General features: G+C 41.4%; 1 protein-coding gene across 1 annotated transcript in view; it reads right to left on the bottom strand.

Moving 5' to 3' along the window:
* Nucleotides 1–24105, bottom strand: part of csgalnact1a (chondroitin sulfate N-acetylgalactosaminyltransferase 1a) — a 37227-nt gene that overhangs the window by 10968 nt on the left and 2154 nt on the right. Inside the window, exons 2-4 of the mRNA XM_061060772.1 lie at nt 10989–12350; nt 7351–7567; nt 4618–4719 (exon numbers count right to left, since the gene is read on the bottom strand). Coding sequence (XP_060916755.1) covers nt 4618–4719; nt 7351–7567; nt 10989–11802 — 1133 coding nt within the window. The 5' untranslated portion in view covers nt 11803–12350. The remainder of the gene's footprint in view (nt 1–4617; nt 4720–7350; nt 7568–10988; nt 12351–24105) is intronic.

The raw sequence follows: 24105 nt of genomic DNA, 5'->3' as shown, positions 1-24105 counted from the left end.
GTAGAAAAAGGGTTGTGCTTTACAGTGAGCCGGGGAATCAGCAGTCTTTGCATGTAATGGGGAGGTAAGTGCACGCTATAAAAAATGTAAAATTGCGATCACTCTGAGGCTCAGCCCTCAGGCGAGACAGCTACACAAGTTATCAGCGGTGAGTAATTTGTGCAAAGACACTCTTTAAGATGAATAATGGACAGCTTTCAAATCTCCTCTTCTTTCTGGTGTACATTATCCTACCATTTCTTTAGCGCTTTCAGAGTCACTTCAGAGTGTTGTTGCCCCTTCTGTGAACTAACAGAAAAGCCTCAACAACATTCAGGGCTTATTGGTCGGGAAGATGGTGCAAGAGAAAGATGAGGTAAACGCTGTAGCTGAAGGAGTGACAGAGTGAGCTCATCCTTTGTTTCTTTATCTGTCTAAATTTCCAACCCTCCTCTTTCCTCTTAACGTATCACTCCCTTTGATATCCTCGTTCATGCTCTTCTTCCATCCCCGGAAAACCTGCCGTTTCTCCTTCTTCTCTCATCTTATCTTTGCACCTTTTGCTCGAACTTCCTATCTCTGTTTCCCCCCACAGCCATTGTCACTCCTCTGCGTCTGAAACTCAGATTTTATTCCAACGTATCGACTGACATCTCTTAAAAAAGCAGATCACTCATTCCTTTTCCTGCCTCTCACTCCGTTGTATCTCTTCTTCTTTATCCAACATGTCTCTGAATCATTATTCCTGAGTGTGTAAGGTCGTATATGCCCCCCAAAGGTTTGAGCCCGGGTTCAGGCTTTGAAGTGTGGATGTGTAAGCGTAATACTTGAAACTTTGGCAGCTGATCCCATCTATTTTAGACGATATCCCTGGTGTCTGGCAGAAAGCTTGAAAAACGGAGGCTCGGATTTTCTGGAGCATTGCTTTTTATCTATTCTTTTTTCATGGCTTTAGTTGCAGGGGGGGGGGGGGGGGGGGCAGTCTGGCACCTTAAAAATTAGCACCTGCAATGAAAATCCAACCTTTTAACCCTCATTTAGTTCTTGTAAAGACATTGATGGGGGTTAGTATGCTAGAGGAGATTTGGGTCTTACTAAAAGCAGGGAGTGTAAGAGTTAGTGGCAGGAAAAAAAGAGCAAATAGCTTGAGGTAGTTTGGGGGCAGAGACGAATCAAACCACTTTCTTGAGGTGAATTTAATTTGTAGGAAGGGCAGCGTAGAATCAGAATGTAATGATGCCATCACTGCTGGGAAAAGATATTGATTTGTTTGTGAGCGAAGGTGTGTGTCTACTCTGTGTGCACTTGCACTTGAACTGTACAGTTCAAACCCAATTTGGGTTGCAGACCTTGAGAGCGAGGCAATCCCGAGCTGCTCTTGTTGGATTTAGACTATTTTGAAGGCTCGCAAGCTGAATAAAAGAAACAGTTGTTGGTATTTGCACTATTGGTCCAGCTCCAGGTCAATTAGTGTGACAGATTAGTGGGTCGATAAAAGACAATTGTGATAACTTATTAATTCAACATCATTAATCAAGTGGAACAACCACAAAAATGACTCAAACCAACTCCACAAAATCGAAGATTGGTAGATTGGTTATGCTCTCCTTCCTGACACACCTCTCTTTCTGTTAGGATATTCTCAGTTTCTTCTTTCCTTGGCATTCATTTTTGCTCTTCCGCTTCATCCAGTGTGGTGTCGTCGACTTATACTAGACTTAAACTGTAAAGGGTAAAAATTACTAAAATGTGGCTAAGAAGCATTTGTATCTAAAGACTAAAACTAAGACTAAATGTAGAGAAGCTGGCAAAGTTAACACTGCAGTGTTGGCATGCAACAAGCTTTACACAGACTGTTATTATGATACATGCTTTACCTGCAGAACAACAGCATGTTTTACCTCCTGTCGTGGGCCTGTTAGCACGCTGATGCTGACACTAGCTCGAGGAACAGCTGTGTCTCAGGGGTTCTGATCAAAAAAGACGTGGCTCACACTACAGTCGCCGATACCAGGCGTGTTTTCAGACAGTCTCTCCTGGAAGGTTTTCACAGCGTGGCAGTTGTTTGAACACGAGGTCTGACAGAAAACGATGCAGAAAGGATGGAAGTTCCAAACCTGCCAACTTTCTTTTCCTCATCAACATAAATGATGGATAGCTCAATAAGGAATAATGATCTCGGCTGCAGCCAAATTGCCTGCGCGCGCTTTCATTCATCATCTCTGTGAGCTGTAACTGTGTGTATACTGTATGTGCGTGTCTGCCTGTGTCAAGGATAATGGAACTACAGGTAGCTATCTCCAATGATGATTCCCATTCATTTCAATCACAGTCTGAAGGCGAGACCAAGCGAAGTCGAGAACAGAGTTGATTACAGTCACACTGATTCACACCCAGAAAAGCTGCAACTTAACTGGAGAATGCATCGTGCGAGCGGTGTGAGGAATACGAAGCGATCTAAAGAGTTCAAGGCTGAACCGCTGCACAGGGAGAGATATTACAGGAGCGAATCCAAAACGCCCTCCTTACACTGACTGTGCTTTCACGTTCTTCTCCTCCAACTGTTTTTAATTCACTCTGTTTTCTCTTACGAACCCTGTCCAACCAACCTTGTGAGCTGAGTTTCTGGATGGTGGAGCTACAGCAACTTTCCAAAGTTTAAAAACCTAATGAATTCAGAACTAATCAGTCGTGCCTGTGAAACTTACCAACTCATTTCAAAATGTAGGCACGATTGAGTTGGCAGGAAAATAAAGTCTGTCACTTTGTTTTTCTTAAAGACTGTAGAACAAATTACACCTATCTCTTCACAATTACTTTGCTCGATTGACACCAAACTCAGCACAAGTCCTCTTCAGATCGTATAATTATTTTAAAAAAATGATGTTTAACTGTGTGCCATGATAAATAAGTGTGCATATAAGCTTTAAAGAGCCCATATTATGCCCTTTTTGGGGTTCGTATATTTAATCTATGTACCTACTTTTGTACGTTCACAATAGCTAAAGTCTGTAAAAAAGTGTCTGTTTTCATGTACTGCTCCTCCTTGCTCCCTCTACGCTCTGAGTCCGTCAGCTACGCTCTGCTGAGCCCACACTGTTAGATCCCACGTGGGCCAAGTCTGCTCTGATTGGTCTGCCGATCCGCTCTGTCGTTATTGGTCAGTTGCTCAGCACGCGTCTCGGAAATTTCAACATGAGCTGCTGGGCTTGCCACAACGAGCCAATGGGCTTAGATCAGTGATCTCACACTGACAATGACGTCGCACTGACACATTTTTATCGGGGGGGGGGCTAGAACCGAGCGTTACATGCGGCTAACGCTACAGCTAACAGGAGGACGTAGGAGAAGCCGCGTTTCCGCGGACTTTGAATTTTTGCACATAGATGTGCCTAAACATGCACAGGACACTTGGAAAACACACTAAAGGGCATATAAAACCAGAAGAAGCATAATATGGGACCTTTAACTCATAGCTTTTACATCTATCTGCTGATCTTTAGGTGTGCATCATGTCCCTCCTGAATCTAAAACTAATCCAAAAAACTTTTTTTTTTTACATTGGCATTAATTATTCTGAGGGTCGCTGAGAGCTAGCTTGGATTTCATTCAACTGCATCAAAATGGTGTAGAAGCTCAGCCATTATACTTGGGCCTCCATCCAATAGTTAAAATGTTACACGCCGAGTAAACATTGATTTTTTTTACATAGAATATGTTTCTTTCAATATTGTAATTCAGACTTTTGTGATTTGGTTATAACAAAGTCTTGCATTGTGATAATGATAAAATTGTGATTCATTGCACAGCACTACTTTACAACAACTGTCAACACAACACTGATGACTGTCTTATTCTTTGTTAAAAAAACACATATTTATAAGGTTTAATGGACAGCTCTGATCAAAATGCCATGCAGCAGCAGTTGTATTACAGTTTGGGTTTCTCTTTCCAAGGTTTTAGTTTAGCCTTTCTTATTTCTCTTCACTTAAAGTGTTTTGAACGAGGACTGTTTTCTAATCCTCACAGTTTCTCCTAAGCGACAGCAGCAGGCAGATACACCAGGAGACAAAGAGACGCTGTGAGATACAACAGATCGCCCAACTGACTCGAGGCCAAACAAAAACCTTCAAGGCTGGGAATCGACGAGCGTCACCATAGCAACCCCCTGGGGAGGATCTGCGGCTCAGTCCAGGGAGAGAAGCCGATCGGCCCGACGGCACTCGTCTCTGGAGGTGTGGGTGTCGAGGTCCGTGTGTGAGAGGTTTTAACGTGAGTCAGGGAGGATCACAGGCCCGATGTAATTTATCTGTGTTGGCTGGTGGCTCTCGGTTCCGCGGCGTGGGTGGCACACTGCTACTCCATTATTCATCAGACAGATGAGTGGCTGTGGCAGGACGCCCAGCCAGGAGGTGTGTGCATGTGTGTTTGTGTGAATGTTGGAAGAGGCAGATTTAAACATTTGAAGAAGAAGAAGAAGAGAGGGTTTTTTTTTGTATGTGCAGAAAAAAAAAACCTTCTAGTGTCTGCTTCTAAAAGACTGCAGTAGAGTTCATTCTGAGCTCATAATCTGCCCTCCACACTCTGAGTTCACCCGTTACAACAAAAGATCTGATCTTGGACGTGTTTCCAACCCACCTGGATGTGTTCTCCAGAGTGCTGCGGACCTCGCTCATCTGCTCTTTCCCGAAATACACCACCGTCAGATGGACCCGGCTGTCCTGACGCACACACACTTCCCTAAACACACACACACACACACACACAGAAACACACAGAGGAAGACACATTAGGGATGAAAGCACTCTCAAACTGAGCAGGGGGAAAAGAGGAGGGGGTTACAGGAAGGAAGAGCTTTGTGATAAAACTAGGGTCTTGAAAAACAAGGCCTTGTTTTGGAGGTTTTCAGTCTCCTGAGAGCTGAGCATCAAATCCAACAACAACTCAGATAAATAGCTTACATTAATCTTTAAGTAGAAATATCAAGCCATTACAGGTCTTGGCTTCTAAATTGTGATTGTTTACTTATTTCCGCTTGTTTAATATCTCTTTTAGCTTTTAACTGAATCTCATTTCATCTAGTTTTATTACATTTCTAACCTCCTGTGTTTCCTCATTTAGAATTAATGATAGCGTTTCCTCAGTACCTGTTCTTATCTAGTTATTTTACCTCAGTTTTTGGATTGTGGGCTACGGGTGGGGGAGGGAGTCATGTTGTTGCTGTTTGATTTATGTTGATGTAAAGCACTTTGTGATACATTTGTTGTATGAAAAGTGCTATACGAATAAAGTTTGATTGATTGATTTAAAAAAAAAACATTGGGTGGGGGTTTCACTGGTAGACAAATAATGAGACCTTTGATCTAGGAGATGGTAAAGTTTTTTTCTAAAGATTAATATTTATAGGCCAAAGGATTGAAAAAGAAAACTTCCAAACAACGGAACTGATAATGAAAAAAATCTGAATTTTCAACCATAATGAGCAACACCTTTAGATCTAGGAGATTAATCTTCTTTTCCACTGTTTTCACATAAATAAAAGCTAAAGGATGATTTAATTTAGAAACAAACAAACAATGAAACTGATGTTGAAAATAATCTTCATTTGCATGTATGAACCTGATCATCCTGGCTCTCTGCCTTAAAATCACAGAAAAACATTGTGCATAATATGTAAAAAATAAAAACAAAACAAAAACAGCGAGACCAGGTGGGAGATGCCTGTAGGCACTTTGATGGAGACACGTCAAATACATCACGCTCATGCTGAAGATAATTCACCTCCTGTCCCGCTGCTCACACATACACACACGTCAGAGTTTTCCCCACGAGCACAAAATGTCTCAGAAAACACAACTAGACGGATGTTAGATGCTTAAAAATAACTAAATACAAGCAGGGGAAACTGAATAGTCTGTGTAATATGATTATTATTTTACACTTAATATAGATGCTGCTGCTGTGTTTAAGATGTTCTTTTAATGCCGGCATCAATAGAGGATTTTCTTAGTTGTGATGATGAGGCATTTTTCACTGGAACTAGATATAGAGATGAACTAAACAAAAGTTAAAAAAAAAATGTCATGATGCAAGGGAAATATTTCCTCTTCAGAGTGCCTGTCTGAAATCGTTTGCAGCCTGCGTGTGTGAACGCACATTTTATCTCTTTATTCTGCACTCGGGAGACATTTCACAGTACATCACGAGTGCTGTTATTTCCCAGCCTAAAGGTGAATAAAGATTATATGATAAACACGCAGCAACTCACCGTTATCGTCTCCTAAACACACACACACACACACACACACACACACACACACACACACACACACACACACACACACACACACACACACACACACACACACACACACACACACACACACACACACACACACACACACACACACACACACACACACACACACACACACACACACACACACACACACACACACACACACACACAACAATTTGTCCTTAAATATGGATGAGGGTAAAATGTTTGCTCAGCGACTCGCCGACTCTTTCAAGTAAGTACACTTTGTGCCACGTTGTATATCAGCTGCTGGTAGTCTGCCTAGGGGGGCCTTTTAATGGGCTGCTACACTGCTACTAAGCAGGATTTATCATGTAAAAAGAGCTGTGATAAGCAGCAGCAGCAGCACAATAAATCAGACACTAAGGAGGATGTTTCCCAAACTGATGGTGACAGACTGCTCAGCTGAATAAAGTGCGTTTTACTGTAAGCTGATGGGTATTGTACTGCCAATCCGCCTCTCATAGTTTGTCAAAATTGAAAATTCTTCACCATTTTATTGCTTGCACATACTGGCCTGGAAATATTTGAAATAAAATGTACTTTTAAGATTCGAAATATCGATGAAAAATAAGTATGATTATGAATAAAACCTTCACTTAATGAGAACATGAGCTAGGCTCTGTAAACTGCATTAATTCATACCCTTGTCTGAATCATTCATACCTCACTCTGATTTGTTTACATTCTTATTATGCCGACCAGCACCAAAATAAATTAACTGATAACACTACATATGCAGCTTCAAAATTTTAATTGCATGTTCCTTCAAAAATAGCCTCTCTGATGTTCATTTCCTTTCCTCTAATCTCTCCCACTCCTTGTCTCCGTCTGCCAGTTCCCCAATTAAAATGTAAAACTGGAGTTGAAACTTGGGTTTAAATTCCAATTGAGTTTCCTTTTTTTCCAGAATTAGTTACTTGTGACACAAAGAATCTGTCTTGAATAATTCAAAATCTTCTGTTTATGTTTGTCTGACTTTCTAATTGAGAGCTTGAAAGAGAGCCGAAGCGTTCAAAGATCTGAGAAAAGGTTGACCCGTCGAATCTCACCTGAAGTTGTGCATGAACTGTTTGAACTTGTCCGTGCGCCTGGACAGCGGGACGATGATGTTGATCGGGATGTTGACGGTGTCCACTCTCTCGTTTCTCACCTTCATCAGAGGGCCGAACGGGCGAAAGAGGACCAGGCGTCTGAACTCATGAGTGGACTCCCCTCTGAAGGTCAGCTCGTACAGCGTCCCTTTGTCCTTCTCTGTACGCGTGATACCTGACAGGTGAGACACAGAAACATCAAGTCGTGTCAAAAACATGTGTTTTTTGTAAAAATGCAATATTGAGTGTTTTTACATGCTGAAAATAACGTGCTTATTTGCAAGCAACATAACTGCTAGTTAATGATGGCCTTCCTCATCATTTTTGTTAAGCTTCTTTTTTTTGGGGGGGGGGGGGGGGTCGCAGTGATTTTGCTGGTTTTCTCCAGAGTGCTGCTTTTGTTTACATCTCTTGAGATTTCAGTGTTTGCAAGTGCCGAAGGTCATGTTTTGTTCCCTGTGAGCTCTTTTTCAAACATCTATCTCCGAAAATCATCTGTAAAATAAACATTTTTCAAGGAAACATTTTTTTTAGCATAGGCTTCTTCATCATTCTTAAGGTCTGCTCTCTTTGACAAGCCTGAAACTGTTTGGGATTTGTGGGAAAATAAAAGAGGGGTTTTCGAGGCCACTGGAGACATTGTCCATGCACTCAGATGCTGCCGGGGTGAGAGCCCCGACTGAATGCACACATAAAACACACACACACACACAAACTGACAGAGAGGCTATTCTGGTGATCCACACCAATTTTCTTGTTGCAGGCCTCAACATCAGCTTCCTCCTCAGGAGAGAAGTTATTTTTCAATTACAAGGATTATTACTTGCAAATGGAACCGCTGAGGTCTGCGGGGGCAGAAAGAAAAGAGAAACAGTACAGAGAAAAGTGAGAAGTGAAGCCAGAGAGAAACAAGACTGGGAGACAGAAGAAGACACTGGAAGGAGACATGGCCTTCAAAGAGAAAGAGAGAGAGAGAGAGAGAGGATGACAGAGAAACAGCAGACTGACAGATAATACAGAAGAAAGTGAAAAGCAAGTCAGAGGGAACAGAAAGAAGTCTGTGGGCAAAGATATATTCTCTGATAGTCACTTGAAATTAAGGATTTCCTGCTAAGTTTTGCATGTTTCCAGCAAAGGGTGGTTTCATTTCCTTACACGATAAGCTTTCATTAAGTAAATATGCCAAACATGTTCAACTTAATGCCTCAGTTCCTGTCTTTCTAGCTTACTGCAGTCTTCTGTCGGAGGTACTCAACATTTCAATACTTTGATACGTTTTGTCAACATGTGTTCTAAAACTTCTACAATCTATGTTACTTCAATGATAAATCATATTGAAATGAAGCTTTTGAATTATTACAGCCCTTTAGTCATATTTTCAAACCAAAGACGCCACCAGCAAAAGAAAGAGAACTCTGTCTTAATTGCACACTAGGCACATTTTCAGTTCTGAAATGTTGCATAATACATTTGTGCAGTTTAAACTGCACAAATGTATTATGCATCATTATTATAAAGTATTATTTAAAGATTGATTTTTGGTCATTAAAAACCTTTTCTTAAATGATTGGGTGCCTAGGTCTTCTATATTTGTTGCTGTGTCATTAGATTTTTACTAGTATAATATTTAAGTTTCAAATTCTGGTATGGTGACAACCTTTCTTCTGTCCCTTTCTAAGGACAGAATTGAGCGGCTGGAGAGCTCATTTTGCATACCTCCTCTGTTTGTGTGCAGTTTCAGCTCACTAGCCTGCTAATGCAGCCCCTGAAAGCTCCCTGAAGATGCTTTTGTCAGTCTGGCAATCTTGCCTGCCTTTCATTTGTCTGGCTGGTTGGATAAATCTTCCTGCTTGTTCAAGATTTGCTCCAAATCAATATCCATTAAGGAGCATTAAGAGCCAAATATGAGCAGCGAGAGAGTCGCTATGTCGGTAAAAGCGGGCTGCACTTAACTGCTGTTTTATTTAAGTATTTTAGAGGTTGTTTAGATACACACAAATGTTTGCACATCTATTAAAAAGACTGTCAGATACACACATACATTAGCCCGGACCACACACAGCCTCATACACATGCAAGAGGCTCCATATCCTGACCTATGGCTCATTTCCCTCCAAGCCAGGTGCCCCTATTACTCATTTTAAATCCTACTCCCACTCAGATGCAGAAAGGAGTGACCTTCAAAGAGTAGCAACCCACCACAGAGATATTCACACATGTGCATGCACACACACATGCACTCAGGCATGCACGCACGCACACTGAAACACAGTGTTGGAAAAGATGCTGCACTTCAACGAGGAGCAGCTGTGTTCATTTCCTGAGGTTGTGATCGAGGCTGTGCAGAACAAACTACGAGGAAATCCTACTATACTTCTTCACAAACACACATCTATTTCTGACCTTCCAGGGATTTATTCACAAAACAAAGAGGTAAACCAGGGTTGACGTTGGATGTGTTTGCTTCTCAATTTGAAACCTTGTCTCTGAGACAGTACGTTTAGGAAGTACTTTTTTTGTTTATCCAATTACGGTGTTGCGATAAATGTTCTGTGTTTATCTACGGGACAGATTCAGAGAGTGATGTCATTATTAACGCACTTCAACTGACAACTGTTCACAGTTCAACATTAACATCCCTGACAAGTGAAGGCAACTTGTAAGCATGAAACCTTATTTATGTTTAGACCACTAAAACACTTTTGCATTGGTTAGAGAGAGATCAAAGTCTCAGTGATAGGTTAAACTTCCTGCCTTGCAAGGGTTCAATGAATGATATTAATTATTAAGGATTTATTAATTATGACAATCTGTGAGTCTGTAAAATGTAAAAGTTTTTAAAACTGCTTTTCCCTTTTTCCTAGATACCGAAGTGAGGTCTCATCTTAAAATGGTTTATTTTGTAAAATAAAAAAGTTCAAAACAAAATGACAAAGAGAGGCCAAAACTTTTTTTTTTTACATTTGTGTCCAAAATCACCAAAGGGATTAATCGATCAATAAACTATTGTGATGAATTTTGTGTTAATCTGTTATTTACAAAATGAACCGGCTCTAACGTCTTGTGCTTCAAGCTAGACTTGACCATTGTATCAACCAGACCATGAACCCAGCTGGTTCGCTCATGTTGGGCCCAAATTGGTTGCATCTGGACTCATCTTGGATACCCTGCTGTGGCTCAGCCAATTTGGCCCTGTTTCCACGGAGACGCCATAGGGGTTGGCCCATATGGATTGATGAAGGGCCCTTAATGGGATCCATGCAGGGCATATAATTCATGAACAAAGCCCACTTAGGACCACACAGTACCCTATATTTTGTATGTCAATGGTACATCCGTTTCCAGCCCATGTATTTACTTCTTGGTTTCCAATATTAGACCTGACACCAACCTACTTCAAAGTCCACTGTGGGTGGAGTTTAATCGAGAGGCTAAGCGTTATCACTGATTGTTTTATTAAGCAGTAGCTGCTATGGGCTAATTTAAGGTGGGAACACTACATATTTTCCCAGACAGCATTTATTTCCTTCCAAATGTGTTTACCATTGCATTACATTTGAATACATTTTATTGAAGAAAGGGTTGACGTTTCTCACCTTCTATAAAGTCAGATGGTGAGTACACTTTGCTGGCTTGAGTCTTTCCTGCTGCACTCTTGCCATCCTGCTGGGACGACGGTGTGTTGAGGCTGTGCAGGGCCATCTCCAGCACCTCCCCCAGCTCCTCCCTCTTGTCCTTCCTTACGGGCTTCTCCTCAGGATGCCGAGTCAGCCCCATCTCCAGCTGGTACACCCTCTGCAGGGTGAAACTCTCAAAAGGCACCACCGCGTACTCGCTTGGCAACCTAGAGCCAGCGGTGACCTCCGCTTTCGACAGCTGACTCCTCAAAAACTCTTGGAGGTCCGTTTGCTGGCTCTTGGCTCCCTGAGCCTCCCCGAGACCACCTCCCTGTGATCCAGCCCCAGCTTCCTGTCCTTCTGCTGGACCACCTGCGCCTCTCTTCAGGCTCTCCTGCACTCCTTTCAGCTGCTGGCTACGCTCCTGCAAAGCCTCCTTGAGCTGAGCGATCTGCTTCTTCAAGGAGGAGATATGTAGGCGGTGCTGCTCCTCACGCTCTTGGAGGAGTGCCTGATAAGACTGAGCACCAGGGGGCCCTCCACTTTGAGAAGCCCCGGCTCGGACACCGCCCGTCCCGCCTCCTCCTGCTCCGATCCCCGGCCCTGTGCCCCCCATGCTGGGATGGTTGGGACCAGCACGGGGCAGGGCGTGACTCAACATGGGGTCGTCAGAGTGCGGCGGACTGCAGGTCATGACGTAAAGAAGCGACAGGGAGCAGCAGAGCAGCACCAGCACGCCTCCAACACGGGAGACCCAGGCTAGAAGTCCACGCCGCAACATCACAGAGTGCATCAAAACTCACTCCGCTGAGATAAAAAAGCCCCACACACCCCCACGCAGATATCATGTAACCTCACACACCCCAGCCTCTATGATAAGAGCCCATTTGTGATTATTTTCCATCACCCAATGAGGAGGCCGGCTACTTATCAGTATGAGGTCATTTAATCTGAATTAGGTCATTGCCTCTCCGCCGCCTGAGATTGTAACGAGTTTTGTCATTTGCAAATTGAAAGTACGATGCTCAAGAGCCTGGAAAAAAACATTTTCTCCCACTCTGTTTCTCCAATTAGCTCCATATTCTGTGAGAAGACTCTGTCCCAAACATTGTTACATCACTCATATGTGACTCATCTGCTCATATGGGCTCTCAGTCTGTCTGTAATGTCTTCTTCGTCTGCCAGACTGTTACTGAGGACGGAGAAAGTGTCTCAGGAAACATCCATGGGTGATTCAACATTCAGCTTTGACGAAGATGGGTGATGCACGGGCCAAAAATGCTACGCCTCATGAGAAAGTAAATCCTCGCCGGTCAACGATGGTTTTGTCATGCTGACTTCCTTGAAAGAGAAAACAGAAAGAAGGACAGAGGCAATCATTTTTTTTTATAAACCTTCACCAAACAGCATCGCATCAATCTTACTTGTGTGATTTAAAAATCCACAACATGCCAGGCAAACTTTGACATGTTAGTTAAGCGTAGCAAAGGGCTGAACCGCCCTGACCAAACTAAGCATTCCTTCAGGACTGCAGCTCAGTGAAAACAATGTTGTCACTGATGTGTTAGAATATGAGGCAATGTGCGAGGGTGTGTGCTTAGAAGAGTACAAGGTACAGAATATGAGTGTTTTAAAGTGTGTGTGTGTGTGTGTGTGTTCAGCGGGTACAGAGAAAGTTTAAAACATTCATGAATCTGCCTGGATTAAATTTACAGTGGAGGGAGTGTAATGCTATTCTACTAGACTACTCTGTTTATATTATTGAAGTTTTATTTAACCACAGCCTCTCTTGCGATACCCTATCTCTATTTCGAGAGGCCCAATGTGATATCCGTGCCTATTTAAAACCATTACAGTCATTATATAGCATTTTATTTTTGTGCAGTGTTTGTTTGACTGTCTGAATCAAAAGCAGTGTCTCCATATTTGGTTTCTCTAATTGTTATTTTAAGCCCAGCGTGTAACTTCGTGTGCTCCACTTTCCTCCCACAGTCCAAAATAAATGAAAATCAGGTACATTTGGTGGACTTAACAATTTTAAAGACGTGATTGTGAGTGAAGTATTGTCTCCCTGCTTGTGATTGACAGGCAAACTTGGTGAACTTGATATCCCCCCCCCCCCCCCCACACCTTTGCCCAATGGGACTTGAATCAAGGCCAGGACATTCCCCCCAAAAAAACAGTGGGTAAAGATAATGGACAAATATTGGATCTCTTGAGGACTCTAAAAATCCTTCATATGAAACGGTCCAAGATGGAAATATCATCATCACCACCACAAGTCTATAAAAACTGTGTATTTTGTCTTAAGCCAAAAGGTGATCATAAACACAAATGGGAAGCACTAATATAATTTAAGAAACTAGATGCTGTCCTGTATTTACCATCGGTATAGAAACGAATGGAAGGAATGTGAGTTCTGAGTATGCATTGCCTATAGGTGTTTCAATGTTTGAGTTACAGTGCATATCTGTAAATGTATCTCTGTGTATCAGCCTCAGTCTCTCCTGACTCCTCACACAGTCAGCTCTTTGACAGCGCAGCCTGAATGAAAGGATTAGTATATGGAAGGGGTGAATACTGGACTGTGCTTGAACAGACGGCTGAATCAGGAGAGCCGGGGCGTCTCTCCAGCAGGACCTCCTCTGCGAATCAGAAAATGTTTCAGGAGAGTCTGCTCGAGGGAAATTGGGTGAGTGAGTTCTGTCAAGCAAAATATGGCTGCTTTGATAGACCATCATCTTTTCAATTAGAGGAAAACCCTCATGATGTAATTACAAGAGTCCATCAATCCTCAGAAAAATATGGCAAGACATTAACAGTGCGGTGGCAGTTTAATCACTTTCTCTGCCCGCTCACAAGCAGCCCTCGTTTTTCTCGTATCCTCGGGATCACAAGCTGGGAACCTTTAAACAATTACATCACTTCTCCCAGCTGACTTTGGCTTTCCTGGTTTCAAGACGTCCTCTAATGAGCTGCTCTAATGCCAGTAAAAAGGGACCACAAGCATTCTCACTATTAAAATACATGAACTAAGGTCTGCCATTGTAGCTTCATATTTAGTTGAATTTTTTTGGCATTCGGTTCTTTTGCTCACTAGGCTTGGCTGTGACCATGCGTTTTCCCTGACTCCAGTCTGAAAACTAATTAGCTTGGTTAAGCTGATTTTTTTTTTCCTGGTTGTGCCTTCATACTTTGAGTTTATTCACATGACAGTGGTTTGAAATTTCAGACCTTACTTTTGCCAGGAAAGCAAATAAAGATGCACCCGAGACTACTGAACTATTTCTTAGAAAAAATAAATGGTTGCATTGCTGATGATTCATTTTCTGTTGGTAAATAAAAATGAAAAGATAGCTGCAGTGCCGATATAAACAAGATGGATTGTGGCACAATGTCAAACAAAATACTGAAACAACACAGACGCATATTTCATATCTGTATTCGGGAAAAAAAACAATGCATGTCTTCCCGTGCAGAAACAATGTGAAGAGCCTGGAATATAACAATATAAATAGAAACAATTGTCAGACACATCTCAAACACAATAGAAGTACAGATCCACTGTGGAAACACATTGAGTCCCTGCTGTTACAGGCTACAAGTGACAGACTCATCACTGAAGGTGGCTGGCGTGGCTGTGTAGATTCATGAGCAGAGACTCACAGTCAAACCACTGAGTCTCACCGGGGATGAATGGGTTGATTCAGTGCTGGTTATTTGACTCCCCACGGGGATAGGCATGGCTGCGACACAGGAACACTGGCAGCTAAATAATCATGTTTGCTTTTATTGGTGGTGGGATGTCTAAACAGGCATCGGCGACTTCCTGCTCTGTGCTATCAGACTTTGAACCACATAGTTCTCATCTTTGCATGTATTAAAAGAGCATGGTTTTGGAATGTGATATTTATTTTCTCACCACACTGGAAACCATTTTTGTCTGGTATGAACAGAATGCCTTAATTGTCATTATACAATTGTAAAACAGAATTATTAAAGCTATATGATTATTATATATATATATATATATATATGATAATTAGTTACATAAAAGATATATTTTGCTCTTCCATTAAATGTTCTTTCCAGCAGTTCCTTGATGTTTTCTGCATAACCACGATCTCTTTGGAATTGGTTCATCATTTTTGGTTTATTAGGATGGATTGGATTAATAGGCATGAACATTTCTTCAATCATGCATGTGTATTTGATTGATCACTGGTTCTAAATTAATCACTTAAATAATTAAGCTTCCAATAGCTGGATTGTAACAAACTTTGGTTCAGACGTTCATGTTTTCCACACAATGCGTCCTTGTGATTTTGGCATTCCACCAACTTTTTCTCTCCATGATGTTCACATTTGTGGTTTTGAATAATATTTACCAAAATATTGTGGGTGGATTTCTTTGGAATTTGGTACAGAATTGCATTTCCCTCAAGAGAATGAAATGCAATTACATTTTTGATCCCCCGGCTTTCCCTCTGCCAACACTAGTTAAAGTTTCATTTTGTCCAGTGCTTTCTTTGGTTTATGACCAAATACCTTAAAAATAAGTCCGATTCCAAACAGGCCCAGCGTTACTTTGTGTTTCACTGCTTTTTAAGCAAATGTTGCAAGCTAAGCCCCAAAATAGGAAGGTGAATATGGAAAGACTGCAAAAGCACCAGCAAGTTAGCACCTCAGCATTGTTGATCTATTTTACACGACTAAACTAAATTTGAATAAATCTTGAGTCAATTTGAATGGAAACTGTATGGCAAGAACGCCTGTTTTAGGAAAATAAGAATGAATGACAATGACAATGAAAAGTCATTCATTTGTATTGAATGCCAATTCATTTCGTCCAACATGAATTTTCTGTCTCAAATTAGTTGTAATGAAATGTCATTTTCTCGGGGACACTTCTGTTCCTCTGTACTGCTTCCACTTAAGTTCAAATCTATTTCCATCTGACTCATTCCAGGCATATGTCTTTACACCAAAGAGTCTGGTTCTGCTTGAGGTTTCTGCCTGCTAATAGGAAGCTGATTCAGTGCTGGTTATTTGACTCCCCACGGGGATAGGCATGGCTGCAACACAGGAACACTGGCAGCTTAATAATCATGTTTGCTTTTATTGGTGGTGGGATGTCTAAACAGGCCTCAGCAACTTCCTGCTCTGTGGTATCAGACGTTGAACCACATAGTCTCTCATCTTTGCATGTATTAAAAGAGCATGGTTTTGACATGACATTTCATCTGATCAGTGAAAACAATCGCACACTGTCGTAAAGTGGTTCAAGGTCCTCGTCTTCATTATTAATGTGTGTTGTCAATAATTCAACTTAAGCTTTGACACAATTAAATATACCAGAAAGAGTCATTCTGGAACCATTTGAAGTCAATCCAATGTTACAGAGTATCAGAATAAGAGTGTGATCAAGTCAATAAAAACAGCAACACATTGCCTTTTCCATTTCCAATTAAAGTGACAGCATGGTACTGTGCAGCGGTCTGAAACCAGACTGACGAGGGGTCAAGATAGAATGATTCAAGAGAAATATTTGAAGATGATAGATTACCAGTTATTTCAGGATTTTGACAGACAATTTGGGTATTGGCTGATAATTATTAGGGTGGCAGATTTATCCTCCCTTTGTATAAAAGGTGTCACTTAAACAGTTTTTTCAGATATCTACACCAAAGAACACCAGATCACATGGAAAAATGTGCCTTATTTGCTCAGTGATAAATGGAGACAAAAGCTTTATACAGAATGAATCCACAAACTTGCCACTGTTGCAAAGAGCTTGCTCATTGGTGCTCTGAGATGATCTAATTGGCTCTTTAAGTCACGCTTGGTAAGATTACTTGTGATTTTCGAGCTCTATAAATACAAAACTAGATTTTCAACTGAATATTGTATAGCAGCTTTGCAGATACGAAACTTTAACTTCATCATCACCCATGAAAAAAAAGGCGTCGACATTTCCAGTAAACCAAACGAAGAGGAAATGACATCGTTTAAGACTTTCTGTTTGACGGCTCACAACAACAACCTGCCTGAATTCACCCAATGCAATTCACATTTATTCTGTATATTATCACCATTTTACTGTATATCACAGCAGCAGCCAATTTCCACATAGAGATAACGCAGTGTCTCAGGCAGGACGAGAACCTGTTCTCTGTTTCCTGGTGTTTCATATCACTTTAACTGATCAAGTCTGCTACACCAAAAGGTGGAGCTTCATCATGCACTACAGAACTAATAAATCTACATGCAGCACAAACATTGTCAGGCAGGTTTACCAACAGAGAAACAAGGCACATTTCTTCCACTTCCTGAGATGACATAACTGATAAATGTGTTTTCCCTCCTTATCACATATTTCATTCTCTCTGCTAGAAATAGCAACAAGCGAGAGTGGTAGAGGGTCAGACATAGAGAGAGAGCGAGAGAGAGAAAGAGAAAGAAATGTTCAGGCTGTCATAAAGAGAAGAATAAAGAAAGAGAAGAAAGAGAATGATTTAGTGTTCGGTGACCAGATATGTTTCCAAAGCAGAGCTCTGCGGCATCTGGTTCAGCCTTCGGAATCACTTCCTACCCTCCTGCTGCTGCTTCCTGCCCACAGGCTAGTTGTGTGTTTTTTTTATGTGTGTATGCTCCAAGTGTGTATATCTCTGTAGAGATATGTGCATGTGTGTATCTGCTCAGTTTGCCGCAAAAATATTAATATAGAGCTTTTCACACGTGTTAAAAAAAAAAGAGCTGTGAAAAAGAAGTCAGGAAGGAAAAAAAAAAAAGCGCCTGAGAAAATAGAGAAGTTTGCCTTGCTGGTCACACTAGTGCAGCAGACATCACACACAAGTGACAGGTTATTTCTGTGTGTGTGTGCGCTCCTCTCTGTACTACAACCTACAGAGGTCAACTTTTTAAATGTCTGAGGCGTTCGAGAAGCAACCTTGTCGCCCTCTCAATGTGACAAATGTATCATCTCAGCCTGCTGCTGTCAGACGGAAAGAGCAGATTCTCTGTGCGCTCTGCTGTATATATTCAACCAGACCACACTTACAGAATAATGTATGCACTGAGACCATACGCCATGTGTTCTTCTCAAAGGCAGATGCACTTTGCAGAGGGGTGAGAGTGTGAAAGAGGGAGAGAAAGGAGAGACCCTGGAGAAGATGGTGTGTGTGTGTGTGTGTACGCTTCAACTGATTAATGTGTTCGCATGTTTTAAGCTTCATAACTGCAGACACAATATTTAACATTTTAGCTGACCATTTCAAATTTCAGCTTTAGATCAAAATAAATTATATTTCGCTTCCATTTCTGGTAGTCATTGTTTCAATTAATTTCTGCAGTTTTTGAGTCTGTCTCACAGAAAACATCCAATTGAATTTTGCCATATTGTCAGGTTCATCAGAGAAAAAGGGCAGACTAGACTGTTGATTACAGAGAGAAACACTTTAAATATTCCATCAAATGTAGGAATTCTAGTTGTGCATTAAGGTTTATTTACAGAGCCTATATTAAAAAAAAGCTAACGAAATTATCAAAATACCCCTGCAACAGGCGCTGTCACATTGTGCTGGTGACATGCCCAGAAGGATTTCTGGCTGAAGCAAAGGAACTGACGTCACGCCCTTTCTGCTAACCAAAACACACATTTCACTTGCCTATAAAATGGCAAACTTCCCATACGCCGGTTCAGTATAAGTCTAGGTCTACGTCCAAGTTAGAAAAAAAAACAGATTCTTGTGTTGGTATGAAGCAGACAGTCACGGTCATGAAACGTCCAATGACTCTCGCGTTAGTCTTCATCACGTTTTCCCCCCCCTCGCCGTCCTTCTTCTACTCTGCTAATCTGGTAAAGAAGCGCTACAGAAGCAGAACTTTGCCAACAGAGCCGACGTCAATGTTGATGTTTCATCCAGTCCTTATAGCATCAAATATCTGATTAAAAACTAAAGTTCTCGTAAAATGAACACTTGGGACAAAAAAAAACAGCATAATAATAGCTAACTATCACATCAGAATCTGTGTTTGAGAAACATTTATTTGATGTGTTTTTTTTTTATTTTAAAGCTGGACCGATGTCCCTTTCTGTTAATTTGGAGGAGGCGGGGTTTATGACCTCCCTCTGCTGAAGCCAGTAAGCTCTAAATCTTTTGGCCTCACTTCCAGGGGGACGTTGCTTCATCCTTTCTTTTATACAATATATGAGCCGCACTCATGCATCTACATCAGTGCTACAGACCGACTGTGAAGGTATAAGATGGAAGACATGTGACTGGTAAGCAATCAAAGCTTTATGTTTTACCAAAAACTTCTGATACTGTAGGAAAGTACTGAGCGTCAGTACAACCTTCAAATAAAAGGATATTCTCTGAAGTAGCCGCCTGCCTACTACGATAAATACTTGAACATAAAAACGTTACATTCTTGTAAACTGACCTCTAACTGGTGATCATATCACAGTTTGTAAAAAAAAAAGAATCCAAACACAGTCACTGTTTGAAATATAATCAAAGCATGGTAGAGCTGCACCTGTACTCCACATCTGTACAAGTGCTGATGCCATGCAAGAAGTCTGATGCTGAATAATTTATCACTGCTGGACCCTTTTTAACCCTCTGAAACAGCTACTGTGTAAATGCTGATTTTCATTCCATCAAAACACCAAGGCGCCAAAGACACTTGACCTTGTGTTTAAAAAAAAACATTTTAAAAAAACACATCAGGTAAATATATAAAGGAATACACAACATTCCTAGTCAGAGCATCCCTTGCTTACAGATGCACAAGTCTGTCAAAATCCACAACCTGAGGTAGAAACACAGGCTTTATTGTTTTCAGTCTTTAGACTGGAGTTAAGATAACCCCTGATGACATCATCACGGACTGAATAAAAGCTCCTAAGGGAGACACTGAGGACATTATATAACTGTTTCCACTGTCTGGGAGGTACTTAAAGCATGATCTGTGTAAACAGATGTTGTGGGTAATATTGAAGGAGTTCCCCCCTTTTACAGTCTGCACATTACTTAATAGTGCAACTTTGACAACAACGACAAAAAGAACGGCAACTTAATGTCAAAACTAGCAATTTTGAAAAGACTTGTGAGACTGTTGAATTGTACAGAAATGACTGTAAGTCTGAGTCCATGCTATTTTCTTAATTGTGGTGAGATATGTTGTGAAATTATATCAATAGAAGTCCTTACGGCGTTGGGTAACTGCTGTTACGATTCCTGCATGTTTACAGGAAAGTGCATGGTTGCATTAATCTTTAAACAACACCCCTCCTCCCTCTCAAATCCAGTCTTTCTCAGTGAAAGGTCCCTGTAATCATTACAAACAACATGATGAACCGCAGAACCGAGCATGTTTAAACTCTGCTCCATACTGTCTGTCAGCGTCTCTCTATCCTGTCTTCCTACAGCCTCTAGTGGGCTGTGTATTTGTTACAGGTCAAGGATGTTAATGCGTTTATGTGCACGTTGGCCTCACTGAATGTCAGGGCTTCGTCTCCACAGACAGCTCTGTCTGAACCTGCCCTCCAGCTATTGCACTGTAAAAATGAGGAATGTCCTCTGGGGAGAGAAAAAAAGGATATAAGCGGAAGAGGAAAGAGGAGAGAAGGAGAGAAGGAGAGAAGGAGATTAATTAAGATAAATTAAAAAATGAATGGAAAAAAAATCATTAAGTATGCCCACAGATTACTTGAGGGAACTAATAAAGTGGTGGATCAGATACATGGCGTGAGGAGAAAATGAAGAGCGGGGAGAAGTGAGGATGAAGTGAGCATGTGGGAGGGAAAAAGGCAGAGAAAGGTTGCTTTGATGTATCCTGTCCCCTCAGGTGATTCTCCCTCCCATTCATTAGAGGCCGGTTTCCCCGGAACCTTCCTGTCGACGTGCCATCTGGAAGGCCCTTAAAAAACAAACCACATTACACTCTCCTACTTCTCGACAAGCCGCCCGTGTTAACATTCACCATGCCGCCCCCCCCCCCCATCTCCCCTCTCCTCTCCTATCCATTGGTCCTCAAAGTGTCCCATTTCTTCACAGTTAGGTTAGATTGTATCAGATGAAACTTTAATGGAGCCCCATGGGGGGAAATGGGTCATTGCAGCAGAAGTAAATGTAGATAGAAAGCTAGATAAAAACCTAAAACTGCTTCTAGAAGGATAGAGTGTCAGACATACAGAAAGACAGATAGACGGGTAGATATCTAGATAGACAGATAGACGGGTAGATATCTAGATAGACAGATAGACGGGTAGATATCTAGATAGACAGATAGACGGGTAGATATCTAGATAGACAGACAGATAAACCAGACACTTTTTTAGCTCCTGTTTAATTTGCTCAAGAAAATGCGTCTGGCCCTCCTCCTGTCAGACGGATTTCCATCCGACCTGATTTAGGTCAGACCAATCACAGTTGTCGTCAAATATGAGGCGGGTCCAAGTGCTGAAGAGGCATTTTTTTTGTAAACAACCACGACCGCCGCAACTGATGTTAATGGTTCTGAAAGGGTTATCACTTCAACGTTAAACTGAACATTAATTCATCTTGTATACTTCTGAGATGTGTTTGCAAATGAATTGCCATGCCAAACGTCTGTGTATAACAAAAAAACATTCGGGGTCAAACCGCTATAAATATTGGCACCAGTATTACATTCTGCCATTAAATGGATTTCTGCATGCCGTCGTCACCGCTTTAAATACACACGTTTGGTTGGAGAGCACACACGACGCAACACTGATTGCCCAACATGGCCAGCCACAGTGACAGCAGGTAAATAAAAGTAGCACAACAGAGTGATCTGTGACAGACAAACGGTCCAGACTGAGTCCCCTGGTCGTGTGCATGTTTCCCCTCGGAAACTCAAAGAAGACAGCAAGCAGTCCCACACGCAAACTGATCAAAGAGCACCACCTCCCCCCCCCCCCCCCCCCCCCCCCCCTTGTCAGAGCAGTTGTGAAAGTGAATTGTGGCACAGCAATCAAATGAAGTTGTTTAATACCCCTCTCAAAGTTTCACAAAAGACAGAAACAAGAAGTGGGTGCGCCTGCTCTCTCTTTCGGTTTATGCTGGAACGACTTGACTTGGCGCCACTTGAGCCCAGTGCGGCATTGGATTTGCGTCGTCATTGCAACAGGTGCACCGGCTTAGCGTGTGTTTTCAACTGATGTCTCACTTGTCTTAAGTCCAAGATGATTCAAAGGCATGGGCTGTGGCTCTAATTTGTGGTAAAGGACCGGCTGTAAATATTGTAACTCCCTACGGTGTTATTGAAAGTCTCTGCATACTGTAGCTCCGGTAAAGCTCAGGTTGTTTGATGATGAACACATTCTATTTTTTAGATATTCCCTTATTATGTTGTTGGGACACTTTCATTATGCAAAGGGAATATCACAAAATGTTGGAAAATCAGTAGCAACCTTTTTTTTTATATTTATTTGGGGGCTTTTTGTCTTCAGATAGGAGAGTGCATAGAGTAGGAAATTAGGAGAGAGAGCGTGGAATGACAGGCGGGGAAGGAGCCTCAGGTTGGACTTGAACCCAGGCCTCCTGCTTGGAGGACTGAATCCTCAGTACATGGGGCAGGGCCAAACCTCTAGGTTATCAGCGCCCCAGCAGCAGCAGCAGCAGCAACATAAAACCACAGAAATTGAGTCACAAGTTACAACATAATGAGAACTTCACACACAGTGAGATATTTCTCTGGTCTCATGCACAGAAAATGAGTTGAGTATCACATCACAGGCTTGTTTGAGGGGGGGGGGGGGGGGGAAAGGGGATCGTGTGCTTCTGTCTATCAATCTATCTATTCGCTACTTAATGTGTTTATAAAGGCTTTCAAAATGACAGCACTGCTAAATGACACTCTGCAGGCTGCAAGAGGGGAACAAAATGACATTTGATTAGATTAATAAATGTACCAGCATCCCAATTCAAGATGAGTCATCAAATATATTTTAAGCTTTATCAAGAGACAAATGATGGATTGGATTATAAAGTACTCTATTATTATTTTCTTTGACACATTTTTTTTTTTTTTTTGCATTTAACAAAAGATTCATGAACAATTAACAAATAGACACAGGAAAAACACATTTTTCATTTCCTGCCTCAGAAATCCAGTGGGCTATTGGTTGAACTATACATTCAATGCCCTAAATGAAAGCTTAATTTAAGTGTATTTTATCAAACATAAGAAGAAATAGCAGCACATACGTTTGATAATGATATGTTGTCATTATCAAGATAGATAAAAATTATGAGATTATAAAACATCCTTATGAAGATGTTCTGTTTGTTTGTTTTTATAGCTGAGAATCAATTTATCATCAACAAATCATCAAACGTTGATCTTGAAGTTTGCTTTAGAGCGCCAGTATCTTTCCGTTTCTAATCAACAATAACACAGTTTTGCTTTGAAAGCATTTAAAAAACGATCAGTTATGATGGCAGACAGTGTCTGTCCGCCACCATCAGCCAGTTCCTCTTATATGAATTAAATGAGGGCAACCCAAACATTGATTCTAGTACGTTTAGAAGTCAAAAGAGCAGATTGATCTTTTACATAAACCGATGATACAACAACAGCCACCACCCGATTCTACAACGTGCTACATACAGAATGTCTCTGCACTACAGGGGAAATTAGTTGGCACTCCCTCATTCAGTGCAATATAATGAAAAACCACAATACAGCTCTGATAGGGCATAGCTCATCTCCGGGCAATTATGGTTGCATATAATAAATCTTAGTTTGTACAGCAAGACTCCTCTCTCCCTCCCTCTCTCTCTCTCTCTCTCCAAGGCTTCACTGTTGCTGACAGTAATTTAGCAAAGTGGGAAATTATGATTTGCTGATAGCGTTTCACCATAATCACACGACGCTTATATCCCGCTGACATCATTATTAGGTTAAAGTCTGTCTTTATTTAATGAGTTGTATCTTTAATAACTTGTTAGCTACTGTTAGGCAACAGCTAACTTTCTCATCCAACTAGTTGAAAGTACAGTTCCACTTTTTTTTATGATAAGCAAGGTGTTTATTCCTAGCTGGTCAAATGTTAGCTAGCAGG

The sequence above is a fragment of the Labrus mixtus genome, chromosome 17 (genome assembly GCF_963584025.1).
Source record: "Labrus mixtus chromosome 17, fLabMix1.1, whole genome shotgun sequence".
In the NCBI taxonomy this organism is placed as follows: domain Eukaryota; kingdom Metazoa; phylum Chordata; class Actinopteri; order Labriformes; family Labridae; genus Labrus; species Labrus mixtus.
Note: the sequence above shows the minus strand (reverse complement) of the source record. Positions and strands in the feature narration are given on the sequence as shown.